At 42.3% G+C, this 17191-nt stretch overlaps 1 protein-coding gene across 8 annotated transcripts in view; it reads right to left on the bottom strand.

The window, feature by feature from the left end:
* Positions 1-17191, bottom strand: part of LOC106582299 (unconventional myosin-Ib) — a 180693-nt gene that overhangs the window by 15957 nt on the left and 147545 nt on the right. For 3 of the 8 annotated variants that reach the window (XM_014165236.2, XM_045704754.1, XM_045704755.1), the window contains 14 exons: positions 14146-14232; positions 13916-13981; positions 13619-13624; positions 12301-12405; positions 9065-9127; positions 8566-8766; positions 7661-7887; positions 7242-7442; positions 5487-5580; positions 4396-4545; positions 3784-3852; positions 3594-3680; positions 3120-3206; positions 255-341 (listed from right to left, as the gene is read on the bottom strand). In XM_014165236.2, the coding sequence (XP_014020711.1) occupies positions 255-341; positions 3120-3206; positions 3594-3680; positions 3784-3852; positions 4396-4545; positions 5487-5580; positions 7242-7442; positions 7661-7887; positions 8566-8766; positions 9065-9127; positions 12301-12405; positions 13619-13624; positions 13916-13981; positions 14146-14232 (1530 nt within the window). The remainder of the gene's footprint in view (positions 1-254; positions 342-3119; positions 3207-3593; positions 3681-3783; positions 3853-4395; positions 4546-5486; positions 5581-7241; positions 7443-7660; positions 7888-8565; positions 8767-9064; positions 9128-12300; positions 12406-13618; positions 13625-13915; positions 13982-14145; positions 14233-17191) is intronic. The other 5 variants (XM_014165239.2, XM_014165238.2, XM_014165240.2 and 2 more) reach the window with 5 other exon arrangements.

The following is a 17191-nucleotide window of genomic DNA, read 5'->3' as shown; positions in this document are numbered from 1 at the left end:
TTCAATTCTGTTTTGGCATGCGATGGGACATTGGATGAGGGGTTTGTATGGCACCTTTTCATGCAATATAGATAGGATGGGTGGTGGTAATGGGGAGGATAGCTAGAGACCTTTTGGGGTCTGCTCAGACCAATGTTTAACTAATGCAGGGGTCTGGCATCGGTCTGGGTTTATTTGATGGAGAAATGGGGAAATGGCAGGTGTGCGGCGAGATATGGATGGATATTGTCGACGACAGGCTGCTTCCCAAATACCTTGTTCCCCTGCCAGCCAGCCCAAATGACAGACACAGCGTGCTTTTCTCGCACCTCCTTCTTTCGACACCGCAGTTCTCGCCGAGCCTTGGGAAGTGGTGGGGTTTATGGTTTGTGTTTTGGAAAGAATATACCCGTTGGGATGGGTGTTGGTAGCAATAAGAAGCAGACAGAAATGTGTAGCCTACCCCGCAATGAAGTAGCAGAAAGATTAAGGCAATGGAGGATAACATTAACTACTTTTTGGAGCTTATGACTGAGTGATAGGACTTAGCACCATTAGTACAAAAGTCCAGGTTTCCCTGATGTAGACAGAAGTTAATTGTATCTATTATCAATTATATTGATTCAACTTTGTGACTATTGTGTATGGCTATTTGATACCACATTAGAACTTGGCATGGTCTGTTTTAGTAGAACAGCTCACATAAATCACTGGCGCCACTGATTCAGTGGAAGTACTGTGGGCTTTTCCCAGGCTAAGAGACTAGATCCACCAATTAGATGGGCCAATTAGTCACGACTGTAACAGATCGGCCAATTAGTCGGTCATGTAACAGACTACAGTAGGCTTGATAAATGTGTCAATAAAAGGCATTTGATGATTATCTAGTCAGTTTGTGCGTTAAGCCTTTAGATAAGATGTTGCTGAGATACAAAATAGTGTCAGAGGTCTTCCAAAGATAGCAGTACTGTGTCATCAGTTGACTGCATCCCGTGGTTAAAGGCCCATCAAATATGACATGTTGTGCATGGACAGTTTTAAAGGATTATATGTGGCCTCTAAAGCAAAGAATATCATGCTAAGTTGATAAAGTGCTAATGGTTGCATAGGTGCTATGTTGATAAGGGCTTAGGTTATGAAGGGTGGCTCTCTATTGTGATATTTAGCAGATAGAATACAGTCCATTCTCAGCATGGTCTATTCTCAGAATGCATCAAAGTGAACACATGATACCCATTTTGATTATCTAATGCAGCCTACTGTACATCAAGTCTCACATAGTAACAGATTACAGCGGAATGCAATGAAACTTCAAGAAAACAACAGACCAAGACAATGGTGGGTTGTAGCACTTTCTGTTGTTCCTAAGGGAAGGAGGGCTCCATTGCAGTAAACTAACACACAGAGGTTTATAGTTTAAAGTAGAGGTCGTCCGATTAATTAGGGCCGATTTCAAGTTTTGATAACAAATCGGTAATCAGCCTTTTTGGATGCCGATTACATTGCAATCCATGAGGAAACTGTGTGGCAGGCTGACCACCTGTTACGCGAGTGCAGTGTCAAAAGGACCTTGTGGCTGAAATGAGCCAAGGTAAGTTGCTTGCTAGCATTAAACTTACCTCATAAAAAACGTTAACTACACATCGTTTTTGATATTACTAGGTTAACTTGCTTGTCCTGCGTTGCATATAATCAATGCGGTGCCTGTTATTTTATCATCGAATCACAGCCTACCTCAACTTTGCCAAAGGGGTGATAATTTAACAAAAGCGCATTCGCAAAAAAAGCACATTCGTTGCACAAATGTACCTAACCACAAACATCAATGCCTTTCTTAAAATCAATACACAAGTATATTTTTTTAAACCTGCATATTTAGTTATAATAAATGCATGACAGCAGGAAATATTAACTAGGGAAATTGGGTCACTTCTCTTGCGTTCAGTGAAAGCAGAGTCAGGGTATATGCAACAGTTTGAGCCGCCTGGCTTGTTGCGAACTGTGTTTCTTCCTAACAAAGACCATAATTAATTTGCCAGAATTTTACATAATTATGACATAACATTGAATATTGTGCAATGTAACAGAAATATTTAGACTTAGGGTTGCCACCCATTTGACAAAATACGGAATGCTTCCGTATTTCACTGAAAGAATAAACATTTTGTTTTTGAAATGATAGTTTCCGGATTTGACCATATTAAAGACCAAAGGGTTGTATTTCTGTGTGTTTATTATAATTAAGTCTATGATTTGATATTTGATAGAGCAGTCTGACTGAGCGGTGGTAGGCAGCAGCAGGCTCGTAAGCATTCATTCAAACAGCCCTTTACAGCGTTTGCCAGCAGCTCTTAGCAATGCCTGAAGCACAGCGCTGTTTATGACTTCAAGCCTATCAACTCCCGAGATTAGGCTGGCAATACTAAAGTGCCTATAAGAACATCCAATAGTCAAAGGTATATGAAATACAAATGGTACAGAGAGAAATAGTTGACACGTCATTGTTCCTATAATAACTACAACCTAAAACTTCTTAACTGGGAATAATGAAGAACTGAGAATTTTGAACCACCAGCTTTCATATGTTCTCATGTTCTGAGCAAGGAACTTAAACGTTAGCTTTTTTACATGGCACATATTGCCCTTTTACTTTTTTCTCCAACAGTTTTTGCATTATTTAAACAAAATTGAACATCTTTCATTATTTATTTGAGACTAAATAGATTTTATTTATGTATTAAGTTAAAATAAAAGGGTTCATTGTTCATTCAGTATTGTTGTAATTGTCATTATTACAAATATATATAAAAATCGTCCGATTAATTTGTATCGTTTTTTTCTGGTCCACCAATAATCGGTATTGGCGTTGAAAAATCATAAAATCGGTCGACCTCTAGTTTAAAGGGGTAAAAATATGTTACTGGGTAACCCTTTCAACAACCCCCAAAATGACACCTATTAAAGGGAAAATAAAACATGAGTTACAAACAATGGTAGACGAGGGCTGACATTAGTGGACCATGGGACAACAGAGGGATGAGGAGGAGCAATTTAATTGGTCAGTTTCAAGGGGAGGGGCGGGAAATGGGGGATGTTTGACAGCTGGGATGTCAAAACACGATGGCAGCAGGCTTAAATACCTTGGTCCCCTGCCAGTATGCCCATATGACAAACACGGCACGCTTATTCCGTGCCTCCGTCTTTAGGCGCCGCAGCTCCATCCGGGCCTGGGGGTGGGCAGGAGGGTGGAAGGATGGAGGGAGCAGGGAGGGAAGAGAGTGAGATGAGGAAAGAATTAGAGAGAGGGGGAAAGAGTGAAAAAGAGATAAAAAGCAGCGGTCGTAAGATCAGCCAGCAGAAGACGACTAGAGGGGAAAAGGCTGTGGAATTGCTCTAGTTTAGCTTTAAGTATAGCTGGGAGACCTGAGCAGAGCCATGTCTTAAAATACTGTATTTCCCTACCTGGCTGTGTCACAGACAAACCTTGTAAAAGCAAAAAGTCAGTGGATGCCCATAATCAGTAATCCATCAACTTTCTTCCCAATATCTTCATTCTCCACGTCTTTACATTGTCTAATTATTATGTTGCCATTAGGTAGTGTTTGAGCCAGTACCTGAGTCCCGTGCCAGTATGCTGCAATGGTGGTCACTGCCTCCTTGCATCTCTTCTCGTATTTCAGCTGTCGCAAGATCTTGCGGGCCTGGAGAAAAACAATTTGTTTAAAAACATACCTTTACTGCAGTGTTATCAAAGAAAAATATGTGTTCTTATAGTGTTTGACTGGCATGCTGACATAGACATACCTTCCACCCTCTGGTGAAGGACTGCATCACTAGTGTAGCGCTCTTGATCTTCTCATATTTCTTTTGTTGCTGAAACAGGACAAAGCAAAAAACACTGAGCTCAATAGACAAGTAAATTCGAACTACAGAGATCTGAAATCTCTAGCTAGCATATACAGATGTGGGAACTTAATTTGACCGCCCTGTTTCATGAAATTTCCTGAACAGTAGGAAATGTAAACTTGTAGTGTATTCGAGTTTTAAAGGCTTGAAACAGACTTGATTTGCCCTAAGTAGAAATGTATCAACTCACACAAAAATGTCCATTAATTATAATCCATACAATAATTCACATTTCCTGTTACTGCAGGATTATTGTCCTGCTGTGAGAAACTGGTTAAATTAAGAACCTACACCTGTACAACAGCTCCAGAAATGAATAGGAGAGGAATCATGATTCTCTCCCTGCCTTTCCCCTCCTGATTCTGAGAATCATCCAAACTAGAATTTCTGGAAAACCTGTGGACTTTGGGAAAGTTTCCAGAATTTTGGAACCCTACTTTTGAGACTGAATAAAGGCTGGTATGAAGTTGTGTGTGCCAGCATGTCCATAGTTGAGACAAGCTAACTCACTGCATATCTGCGGTACCAGGCTGCTACCACCACCTGGCTTTTCTTCAGCAGTAGGAAGTGAGTACGGCACTTCCACCCCCGGTAGATCTTCTGGATCAGGGTGGCCAGGTCCTCCAGACACGCCCTTCTCCTCTCCTCCAGGGTGAACAGCTGGGGACACAGGAAGAGGGTGGGCATCAAGAGGATGATAGGAACATCAACATGTACTATGATACTAGGGACGCCAGCATAGTCTGTATAATTTAGGAATGAGCAGACATGTTTAATGAGACAGGATGCCATTTTGGAACAATATTGTGTGGTTTTGGAAGCAGCACAAGATCTTGAGATTGATAAGGGGCTTCTATATGTGCCCAAACATATCCTCCACCTCAAAGACAGATCTAGGGGATGAGTGACCTAGACTAGACCCCACCCTACCACCAGCCTGACTGAACCTTCACTGTACAGCTGAGAGATGGAGATACCTAGCTAATCTGGTAAGAAGGTACAGCAGATCAAGGATAAGGACAAACCCCTTTGAGATCAGGCTTTGTTTAGGCTGGCTCCTGGACTGACTAAAGAGTATGTTGTTCCACCCACCACTGCAGTTTCTAAAAGCCCATGATGCTATGGAGACTAGGCCTAAATGTTCCTTTTCCCCCCACATGCTCCTATCTGAGCCGCTGTATAATGGATAAGTGAAGCCATGTGTTCTCAGCATGTTCCATAATGTTGGTTAAGCGTCGTAATTAGTAGAGAGGGGCACGACTTCCTGCTTCTAGAAGCTTTTTAACACAGGTCAAACATGAGAGCATCAGCCAACTGGATTCTGGCATTAGTCTAACTGTATATGAATACATCCGTCTCCTCACATTTATGATCTATGGCTACATCTTCTGTACTAATAAAACTGGACAAATGCCAGTTACAGAGCATGCTGCTCTTTCCAACGTTAAGGGTTACCGCCAAGCATGTGACTTATGTTATAAAAAAATCTAAAATAAATGTAAAAAAATCCCGTAGTACCATTAATACTATCAAACACAGTAACAGGGTCAAGATCAACTGGGTGTGCCTCAGCAATATCATGTTATATCATGTCATGCTACCGTTCTGGGGTTCCTGATGAAGATTTTGGAGCGTCCGTAGGCAAACTCCTCAGCTGGAACAGAACAGTCTGTCAGCAGCACCTCCACTCCATCCCTACAAGGAGACAGAGGTACAACTCTTAACTATGTTACGACCCTTCTCTTAACTAGTTAGACATGTGACATGTACATGATTAAAGGTACAACATGGGGATAGTTCAGATGAGCGGAAAGGACAAAAGATAGGGGATTAAAGGGAGAGACAGACCGAGGGAGAGACCGAGGGAGAGGAAGAGACAGAGGGTAGATGCATAGGATAAGGCATAGAGAACACAGGCGGCAAGAATGCCATTCTAAGACGATAACAGTCCATATCTGAAGTAACATGTGGGAGGAAAACATGTTGTAACCTCATGAACCACTTACACACCATATAAGGAGTATAGTAAGCACACAAACTAGACACCAAATATGCTGTCGTGTATAATCCACATCAGATAGGAATCGATGCAATACATTTTAGGGATAGGTATTTGAAATTATTTCACTATTCGAATGATATGGGCTCCCAAGTGATTAGGGCTCACGAGTGGCGCAGTGGTCTAAGGCACTGCATCTCAGTGCAAGAGGTGTCACTATAGTACCTGGTTCGAATCCAGGCTGTATCACATCTGGCCGTGATTGGGAGTCCCATAGGGTGGCGCACAATTGGCCCAGCGTCGTCCGGGTTTGGCCGGAGTAGGCCGTCATTGTAAATAAGAATGTTCTTAACTGACTTGCCTAGTTAAATAAAGGTTAAATAAAGTAAAAAAAGATATCCGGATAGTAACAAAAGAAATACAAAATGTTTTGCTATTGACTCTCGACCGATCAGAATGATGCAAATGCATATCGCAGGGCCGGACATGCTACCTTTCTCCAGTAGTTTGGCTAAAATCAAAAGCGATTGAAAAGGCTGATTTTCGCCATGATAGAACTGATTCTGAAAAGGGTTTCTGATGAGTGTTTTGCATTGATCTGTGCCATCTATTGTGGAAATGCTATTTTAAGTAAATACCGTTGTCAGGGCAGTCTGCAGGGCTGAATGAGTAGCGGTAGCTCAATACACCATTATAAAAACTACATTCAAAAGTTTGTTTTATTAAATTAATCATTTAAATGTCACGGTATATCCTTGTAGGTAAAAATGTCACAAGGATAATTTAATTTAGACAAAACTTTTTCATTGTTAAAATAGGCCTCAAATTTTTTCCCCCCGCAAATAATTGTACGCTCAGGTAATCGAATACTAAAGTGTGTTCGATTAACCGTGCCCATCCCTAATACGTTTACAGTGAATGCAACATGACTTAGAGTGAAATTGGCACACAGCAGAGATATGGGGCAACAGCCTCAACATGCCCTGGACAAAGTAAAGGAAATTACTGAGCTGTTAGATGATCTGATAGTCACCCCAGCGCAACCAGATCTAGCCAACCCAAAACGGCTTGTTGACATATCATGGTGGGATATGAACGGGCAATTCATCCATGGATGACTATACTGCTGTTGCTACATTGTTATCCAGTTAGAACACTGCTAAACATGGGAAAGGAAACTGTAAAAGCCCTTTGTGAAAACTGCTGATGTAAAAAAGGCTTTATAAATACATTAGATTGATTTGATTGAGGAAGAGGTAGATCTTTTTACTCTATGATCATCACATGGTAAATAAAATATTCCCAACAGGCTGATAATAACTAGAGTAGTTCTGTAAAGGCAGAGCTGAGGTTCTACCTGGCGGGTCCTCTCCAGTGAGGCCAGGTCTGCTTGCAGAGCATCTTGTATCGCTCCAGACAGGGCTCGTAGGGCTGGCGGAATGCGTAGCCTGCCCTCCTCACACGCACATTCTCCATCAGACCCAGGTAACGCACCTGGTGACACACCAGTGAGTCGGTGAAGATGTGGGCCGCCTTCTTATCGTTGGGCTTGATGCACCTGAGGAGAACAGACAGACGGTCAGACTCTATGGCATGGACATGCAATGGTAGGCAGTGGACCTGATCAGAGTTAACACAGATCTCAGAATACTGCCCCAAGGATCTTATAGAGTTAGTTGATTTCTTTCTGATCACAATACTGTTCCTTTTGAATACATGATCCTCAGAGCGAACGGTAATTTACCTGATGTAGGTGGGGTTCTAGGTTTACTGTACCTGATGTAGTTGGGGTTCTTGGTCTGCAGGTTCTTCATGAGTCCCCCTACAGAGGCCTTGAACTGGAAGCCTGCGGTGGGGGGTCTCTTCAGGTTGACCTTAGCAGGGTTTCCCTCAGGAAACAGCTGTCTCATCAGGCTGTGGGTGGCCTTGTACATGGCCTGAGACAGGTCTCTGTACAGCAGGTCATTGTTCTTGTCTACAAAGCCCTCCACGCGGTACAGCACCTAGACCACAAGACAATTATGAAAACACCAAGACAGTGATGAAAATACTCAGACATGAAGCACAGAAAAATATCTGTTATTGCCCCATGAAAAGAACGACAACCCAGAGGGAGGAGGAGTAGTAGTACTTTACTGTCAATCCTAAACTCATCCTGAGGAAATACTTGACATGGATTGAATCCGATTAATACAAATACAACACTGTTTGTCGGGGATGTTGACCAAATGGGGATTATAAGTCTATTTACCCAGAGTGTCTTTAAAGCAGGATATATTCTGGGCTATTCTGGTCCATCATGTGTCAAGGAAAACCTCTGCATTACTGATATTCTTTTACAATCACTGCATGTGATGCACTCCAGGTAATGCTCTTAACCCAATCTGCACGCTCCTCTCCACTCTGCTCGTGTGACTATAATCAGTATTGATCCTATCTTTTCTCCTCACCAGTGATTACCAGAGTGTCATATCTAGGTTATACATGTCTATGATTCAGTTTAATTCAGGTCCCAGCAGTGATGGGGTTAATTTATCCATTTAAATTCAGTCAAGTCAGGAAATAAACCTAAAATTGGACTTGGAAATTTCAATTTACTTCCTGAATTGAAATGGAATTGACCCCAACCCTGGGTCCCACACAGTCTCCCAGTATAGGTACAGTGTGTTTCTCCTCCCTACTTTCCCAGCGTAGTGTTGGATGCGGAAGCAGCTGTGAGGCAAGCTGTGGTCTGTCAGGAACTTGGAGTTTTTGCTGAGGCGACTCTCAAAGTGCTGGTGCTCAGCACAGATGGTGTTGAGCTTGTCTAGGAAGGTGTCATCAGTCACTGTGCCTGGCCTGAGACATTCCTCATCCAACATGGCCAGGATACCATTCTGGTTCTGCAACAGAGAAGGAGAGGAGAGAGTGGATTATAACACATTCCTATTAACATATTATTCTGAGAATACATTCTTCAAAATAAATTCTAAATGTACGATACAGTATTATAATTGCTCTAAACAGAGTCAACTGTGATTACAGCCCAAAGTTAACCCATATTTGAGGTAATCTTGTCTGGTCATTAGCGATAAACCATGTGTATACCATGGAAAATTGTTTCAAGGTAATTATTCATGATTGTGAAATTGCTTTGTTTTGCTTTACAAGAATCAGATGACATTGGGGAGACCACCTTACATTCTCAATGAGGTCACAAATAACGGCGTTGTTGAAATACTCAATGTTGGTCCATTCAATGCCCTGTCAAACAGAGAACAAGAGGTTACAAACAGGTTTCTCTTTTTCCCCACTAACTTTCACTTATGTCTTGGGCTTTCCAACAAAGCATTGTTCTGTAGTGTAATCCTGACCTCACCTAGACTTACTTATACAGACCTGAGTGGCTTAAGAGATAAAGCCACTGACTTTCAAAACTCTCAGACAGGCAGCTAACCAATGGGCTATAGAATACCACAGTATGAGTCATAATACCCATATAACCTAGCGGTCAAACAGGGAAAATGCTTCCAATCGTTTATCCACCATTCATTTTTCCCATAGGGGATTTTAGAAAACCTTAAAATAAGGGCTGTGTTCTGTGTAGGCTTACCCTAGCGTGATGTTCTGATAACTGTGTAAATCTCTCTAGGACAAGATTACTTTTATCAATATATTTGCTTGTATTTACCCCCCCCCCAAATGAAATGCTAATTAGCTGCTAATGTGGCTATCATAAAGAATTACAAATTCCATGATTCTGGACGAGACGGACAAATCAAGGCAAAGGTAAGAATCTCTGGATTAACTACATATTGTTAAATAAAAGTAGTAATTAATTTGTTACATTTCTTTAAGTGGACAATTCTGTGAACTGTCTCGTGTAAGTTTTAAATTGACACAATACCTGTTAGCAAAGGTATCAGCTAGAGATGACATGCAGGAGCTTGCAGGGATTTGTAGTCTTGCATGTGTAATGGTAGAAAAATGAATGGAACCATTTCCCTGTTTGACCGTTAGGTTTTAGGGGTATTATGACACCTCAACTCTGGGGCTCTATTTAGTCAACAACTTACAGAACAGAGAATCAAAATGCATCATACCGGCTGTATTTCTATAATGTGAAAGTTTTATATACACTACCGTAAAAAAGAAAACTCTTCTTTCAAAAACAAGGACACTTCTAAGTGACCCCAAACTTTTGTACATTAAAATAACAAATTGATCAGAAATACAGTGCAGACATTGTTAATGTTGTAAATGACTATTGTAGCTGGAATATCTACATAGGTGTACAGAGGCCCATTATCAGCAACCAAATAGTACCCGCAAAACACCAGTCTCAACGTGAACAGTGAAGAAGCAACTCCGGGATGCTGGCCTTCTAGGCAGAGTTCCTCTGTCCAGTGTCGGTGTTCTTTTGCCCATCTTAATCTTTTATTTTTATTGGCCAGTCTGAGATATGGCTTTTTCTTTGCAACTCTGCCTAGAAGGCCAACATCCCGGAGTTGCCTCTTCACTGTTGACGTTGAGACTGGTGGTTTGCGGGTACTATTTAATGAAGCTGCCAGTTGAGGACTTGTGAGGCGTCTGTTTCTCAAACTAGACACTAATGTACTTGTCCTCTTGCTCAGTTGTACACCGGGGCCTCCCACTCCTTTTCGGTTAGAGCCAGTTTGCGCTGTTCTGTGAATGGAGTAGTACAAAGCGTTGTACGAGATCTTCAGTTTCTTGGCAATTTCTCACACTTTATTTCTCAGAACAAGAATAGACTGATGAGTTTCAGAAGAAAGTTACTTGTTTCTGGCCAATTTGAGCCTGTAATCGACCCCACTAATGCTGATGCTCCAGATACTCAACTAGTCTAAAGATGTCCAGTTTTATTGCTTCTTTAATCAGAACAGCAGTTTTCAGCTGTGCTAACATAATTGCAAAAGGGTTTTCTAATGATCAATTAGCCTTTTAAAATGATAAACTTGGATTAGCTAAAACAATGTGGCGCTGGAACACAGGAGTGATGGTTGCTGATAATGGGCCTCTGTACGCCTATGTAGATATTCCAGGAATATCAGGAAAACCAGGACATTTCTAAGTGAACCCAAACTTTTGAACGGTAGTGTATATATAGAAAACTTGATTGCTGACAAGCAAAACATTTTGGGACTATATCAACAATGAATTACTGAAACAAATACCAAAAGATAGCTTTGGGTGGAATTTTCTTTTAAGCAGTTCACTATGTCTGATAGTATCTAAAACATTTGTCTGGCCTGACTGACCAAAGCCATTCAGTCAGATCTGCTGTTGCTGGTTTAATGGGTTGACACAGCTGTAGCTTGGGGTTTAAACAGTAAGAGTCCTTAAAATATATTTTCTATTCAATGTATATACATTTATATACACTTCAATAAGAGCAAAAGACTCAAGAGCACAGCATGTTTCTGAAAGAGCGTGCCTGTTTGGACAACATTAACAGTGGTGCCCAATCACAGGGCTTGGGTTGGGCTTTGGAGTGCTATGACATGTCAGGGCTGGTAACTGGTGGTTCTGGCTGACTTGGTCTGTGTGACAGACAGGGAAACCAGGTTTGGGGGCGGGGCTGGGTTAGCCATGTGGGGATGCGGATTCTGCATCCTGCATCCGGATTCTGCATCCCTCCCGTCTCCCACAGTGTGGTATTTTCCCATGCACTGATGTGGAGCGAGGCCAGGCAATGGAATATCATGGAGGGGAGGTCAAGGGAGCAGCACTCACATACTTAGAGCTCTGAAAGCAAACAGAGGCCTGAGCCCCAGGGGAAGAAGTCTGTTTACCCCTGCTGGAGTGAAGGATCACTTCAGTCCCCAAACCCACAGAGGAGAGGAAGAGAGATATGGAAAGAGTGGTGAAGAAAGCAGGAGAGAAGGTTGAGGGAGAGAGAGGACTATAACGATAAATGAGGTGGACAATAGAACATGGAGGAAGTGCAATGAGGTACAGAGGCAGAGAGAAAAATGAAAGACAAAATGGATGGGAAAGAAAAGAGTGAAAGAGCAAGAGGTACATGAAGTGAACGGGAGCAACTGGACAAAACAGAGTGATATAGGCATGATCAACATCACAGCCCAGATGTACTAGTACACAGGTTGACAGGCCTGGCTCACACTACAAATGGACCTGTTAGAGTGTAGAAGTGTCAGGGGGGCAGAGGGTACTATGGTTGTGGGTGAACGGTGCAAGGCTTTATGGGGCAACTCCCTCCTCTGTGGATGCCAGAAGATTGGGTCGTGTTCATTAGACACCAAACTTAAGAAACTATACTGAAAAACGGAGGGACCACCTGTACTGCGTGGTCCAATAAGTAACACTCATTTTTATTCTGTTTCTACACGTTTTGATACAGTGTGCTCTACAGCCCTGTTGTCCCCAGTAAGGGAACCGGGGGAACCGTTCATTACCTCTCTGACGTACTCCTCCTGCTCTTCACGTAGTGTCAGTTCGATGAAGATCTGCTGAAGCTTCTCGTTGCAGTAGTTGATGATGAACTGTTCAAAGCTGTTGTCCTGTAGAGGAGAACACCCATAGATACCATTTAGACTCATGTTCGGTCATTAGGCCACATTTTAGCCTGTCCAGATGCAAACAGCAGGGTACCACATGGCACCACATTCAGTACTCTCTCATCTGCCTGCCACTGTGAAATGTCCCCATCTGTTTCTGTGTTGTCATGCAGCCGTTCAATAAGCTTTTGGGTCACTTCCGGGGTCCTTCTTCCCCTTTGTCCCGCTTGTTGGATCACACTAGGGTAATGCCAAAACAGACCCGGGCTGGCTCCATAATTGCTAGAGCTCCATTCCTTCACTGCAATGTCACGCCAACAAAGAAAATGTCTCTTTCCAAACAAACCGAGAGAATCTATTTTCTCTCTCTGAACTACTGTGGGAACTGATTTACTATAAAACTGAGGCAATGCTAGCTATCAATCTAGGCAACCAACCAAGCAGAACATGTCCAGAACTTTCGATTTCTTGGTGACATTCCTCATTGCTTTACAACCACTGTTGAACAAACAAAGGACAGTGTCTTTGGACAATAAGACAAATAGCTGCATGATCAAAAAATCCTACCTTTGTTTCTTATCATGAATACATGTAAACTAACCTCGGTAAAGCTTCAGTGTTAATCATAAACTTGTTTCAAAGGTGTTGAACAGTGAGTATGAAAGATAGTTTGTTAACCATTTCAAAGCCCAAATTATGAAAATTATCCCCTTTTCCTATTAATTAAGATGACAAGTTAATTTTTCATTGCAATCAACCCTACTTGGCAAACAGCATCAGCGTTGGTTGGGTTAGGAAACAATATCACTCCATTTGCTTAGGTTACAGTTGGTTAGAACAGCATCAATATGCGGCGAAGGGTGTACTGGACACCTTTGGTCATGAAAAGCAGGCCATACATGGCAACAGAAGGAGAGTGTTCATACATAACCTGGTCTCAGATCTGTTTGTGCAGCCTTGCCAAACACTTGGCATGACGAGGACCATAGGAGTTGACAAGACAGCACAAACAGATCTGGGACTAGGCTACATCATACACTCTTCAGAAAAGCTCTGCTATTGAATGTCCTCTCCTTCACTTAAGATGCACCAGTACTCCTTCATATCCCGCCACAAAAAAACCACAATGGAAGACCTGTTATAGATGAGGATCTGAATTAAGACTAGAAGATAGATCGCAGCATGCACACTGCACACTCTCGGCAGGTGTACTTACTCCATCCTGTCGGCCCAGACAACAACATTTAGTAGAGAGGAATGGAACGACTTCACAATGAGTGGGGAACAGTCAGGCACATTAGGAACATGAACTTGAGATCAACTTAAAAAGATACACTGGACTATGGAAGTTTAGTTGCTAGTTGTTTATGTCAAATGTATAATCTCATGAAACCACACAAGTTCTTTGTTTTAGGCAAACAATATGCTTTTGCTCATGGGTGAGGGGTCGTGTTGGGTATTTCTGTCCATTTAGGCCAGGGACCCATTTGCCAAACTGAGCCATTACTCTTACCTCAAATATTTCAAAACCATAGATGTCCAGGACTCCCATCACCTTGTGGCGTGTTTTGGCCTGAGCCTGAGTGGAGAAATAGAAAGAGAACGTATAAGATACATATAAAATGATAGTCCTGTCTTACTGACACTCATTTAATCTACTTTAGTAGGGCTTATATCTTTACAGTCAATGGCTTATAGAATAATAGTTGACAAATCTGGCTCGTTTAATGAGACCAGACCTACCTTGATGCTTTCATTGATCCTTGTGACCAGCCAGCTGAACAGACGGCTGTAGAGGTTTTTGGCCAGGGCATCACGGGCATAGTAGGCCTAGCAAATCACAAATAAGGGCTTAGTATACAGTGCCTTCGAGAAGCATTCAGACCCCTTGATTTTTTTCCACATTTTGTTAGGTTAGCCTTATTATAAAATGGTAAAAGAATCCTCAATCTACAAACAGTACTCCATAATGACAAAGCAAAAAAAGGTTTCCATTTTTTTGCAAATGTATTAAAAATAAAAAACAGAAATACCTTATTTACATAAGTATTCAGACCCTTTGCTATGAGACTCTAAATTGAGCTTAGGTGCATCCGGTTTCCACTGATCATCCTTGAGATGTTTCTACAACTTTATTGGAGTCCACCGGTGGTAAATTCAATTGATTGGCCTTGATTTGGAAAGGCACACACCTGTCGGTCTATGTAAGGTCCTACAGTTGACAGTGCATGTCAGAGCAAAAACCAAGCCATGAGGCGGAAGGAATTGTCCGTAGAGCTCCGAGACAAGATTGTGTCGAGGCACAGGGTACCAAAACATTTCTGCAGCATTGAAGGTCCCCAAGAACACAGTGGCCTCCATCATTCTTAAATGGAAGAAATTTGGAACCCCTAAGACTCTTCCTAGAGCTGACCGCCTGGCCAAACTGAGCAATAGGGGGGGAAGGGCCTTTGTCAGGGAGGAGTCTAAGAACTCGATGGTCACTGTCAGCGCTCCAGAGTTCTTCTGTGGAGATGGGAGAACCTTCCAGAAGGACAACCATCTATGTAGGACTCCACCAATAAGGCCTTTATGGTAGAGTGGCCAGACGGAAGCCACTCCTCAGTAAAAGGCACATGACAGCTCGTTTGGAGTTTGCCAAAAGGCACCTAAAGACTCAGACTTAACTAAAGACTTAGATTCTCTTGTCTAATGAAAACAAGATTGAACTCTTTGGCCTGAATGCCAAGCATCAGGTCTGGAAGAAACCTGGCACCATCCCTACGGTGAAGCATGGCGGCGGCAGCATCATGCTGTCGGGTTGTTTTTCCGTGGCAGGGACTGGGAGACTAGCCAAGATCGAGGGAAATATGAACGGAGCAAAGTACAGAGAGATCGTCGACGAAAGCCCCAGTCTGAGTTCCTGAGCAGGTTACGGTTCACCTTCCAACAGGACAACAATCCTAAGCACACAGCCAAGACAATGCAGGAGTGGCTTCGGGAAAAGTCTCTGAATGTCCTTGAGTGGCCCAGCCAGAGCCCGGACTTGAAACCAATCGAACATCTCTGGAGAGACCTGAAAAGAGCTGTGCAGCAACGCTCCCCATCCAACCTGACAGAGCTTGAGAGGATCTGTAGCAAAGAATGGGAGAGAAACAACAAATGCAGGTGTGCCAATCTTGTAGCATCCTACCCAAGAAGACTCGAGGCTGTAATCGCTGCCAAAAGTACTTCAACAAAGGGTCTGAATACTTAAATGTGATATTTCCATTTCTTATTTTTAATACATTAGCAAAAATGAAAAAAAAAGGTTTTTGCTTTGTCATTATGTGCTATTTTGTGTAGATTGATGCAAAAACAATTTAATACATTTTAGAATAAGGCTGTAACATAAAATGTGGAAGTGAATACTTTCAGAATGCACTGTATATACATTGAACAAAAATATAAATGCAACATGCAACAATTAAAGATTGTAGTTACAGTTCATATAAGGAAATCAGTCATTTGAAATAAATTCATGCAGTCACAGATACCTTTTTTTTTTTTAAGTAGGGGCATGGATAAGATAACCAGTTAGTAGCTGCTGTGACCACAATTTGCCTCATGCAGCGCAACACATCTCTATCGCATAAAGTTGATCAGGCTGTTGATTGTGGCCTGTGGAACATTGTCCTACTCCTCTTCAATGGCTGTGCAAAGTTGCTGGGAATTGGCGGGAACTGAAACATGCTGTCGTACACGTCAATCCAGAGCATCCCAAACATGCTCAATGGGTGACATGTCTGGTTTGTATGCAGGCCATGGAAGAACTGGACATTTTCAGCTTCCAGGAATTGTGTACAGATCCTTGCAACATGGGGCAGTGCATTATCATGCTGAAATGTGATGGCGGCGGATGCATGGAATGACAATGAGTCTCAGATTCATGTCACGGTATCTTTGTGCATTCAAATTGCCATCGCTAAAATTCAATTCTGTTCATTGTCTGTCCGTAGCTTATGCCTGTCCATACCATAACCCCACCACCACCACAGAGCACTTTGTTCACAATTTTCACATCAGCAAAACGCTCACCACACGACGCCATACACATGGAGTGGTTATGAGGCTGGTTGGACGTACTGCCAAATTTGCTAAAACGATGTTAAAGACGGCTTATGGTAGATTAACATTAAATTATCTGGAAACAGCTCTGGTGGACATTCCTGCAGTCAGCGTGCCAATTACACACTCCCTCAAAACTTGACATCTGTGGCATTGTGTTGTGACAAAACTTCACATTTTGTTCAGTGTAGATTTCAGTGCTCTCATGCGCAGAGAAATATAGTTGTAGTAAATATCTCTGGTAAATGCTTGTAGTAGTGTGGCATTCAACTGGGAAAGGAATTTATCAGTCTTTATGGATGTAAAGTGACAGTCAAGCTGTAATTCCAGCTGTAGAATGTTTCTCATTCCAACCATCCACAAGGGAACAAAATTATACATTGAGCTGTCTGAGGAGGTGTGTCCTAGCGTGGGCCGAATAGCATCCCTATAGTTATGGAGGCTCATCCTCTGGCATACAGCCACACTGGAGTAGAGGCTGTCATTCCTCACGTAAACACACACATGCAAACACAACGGAAGAGGTGAACTTTCAGTGACAGAGCGCTGTGGCATGGACAGGACCAGGCATAACCTCCCTAACAAACAAACACTTCTAGGGGGTGATGCTTGGACTGGTGATGTGCTATGGATGAGCTGGTGATCCTTTAGTTCGATAGTTCCTCCAAAGGCTCGAAACAATGTGCTCTGATTTATTGTCTCA

The sequence above is a fragment of the Salmo salar genome, chromosome ssa21 (genome assembly GCF_905237065.1).
Source record: "Salmo salar chromosome ssa21, Ssal_v3.1, whole genome shotgun sequence".
Classification (NCBI taxonomy): Eukaryota; Metazoa; Chordata; class Actinopteri; order Salmoniformes; family Salmonidae; genus Salmo; species Salmo salar.
This window is presented reverse-complemented; position numbering and strand designations above follow the sequence as displayed.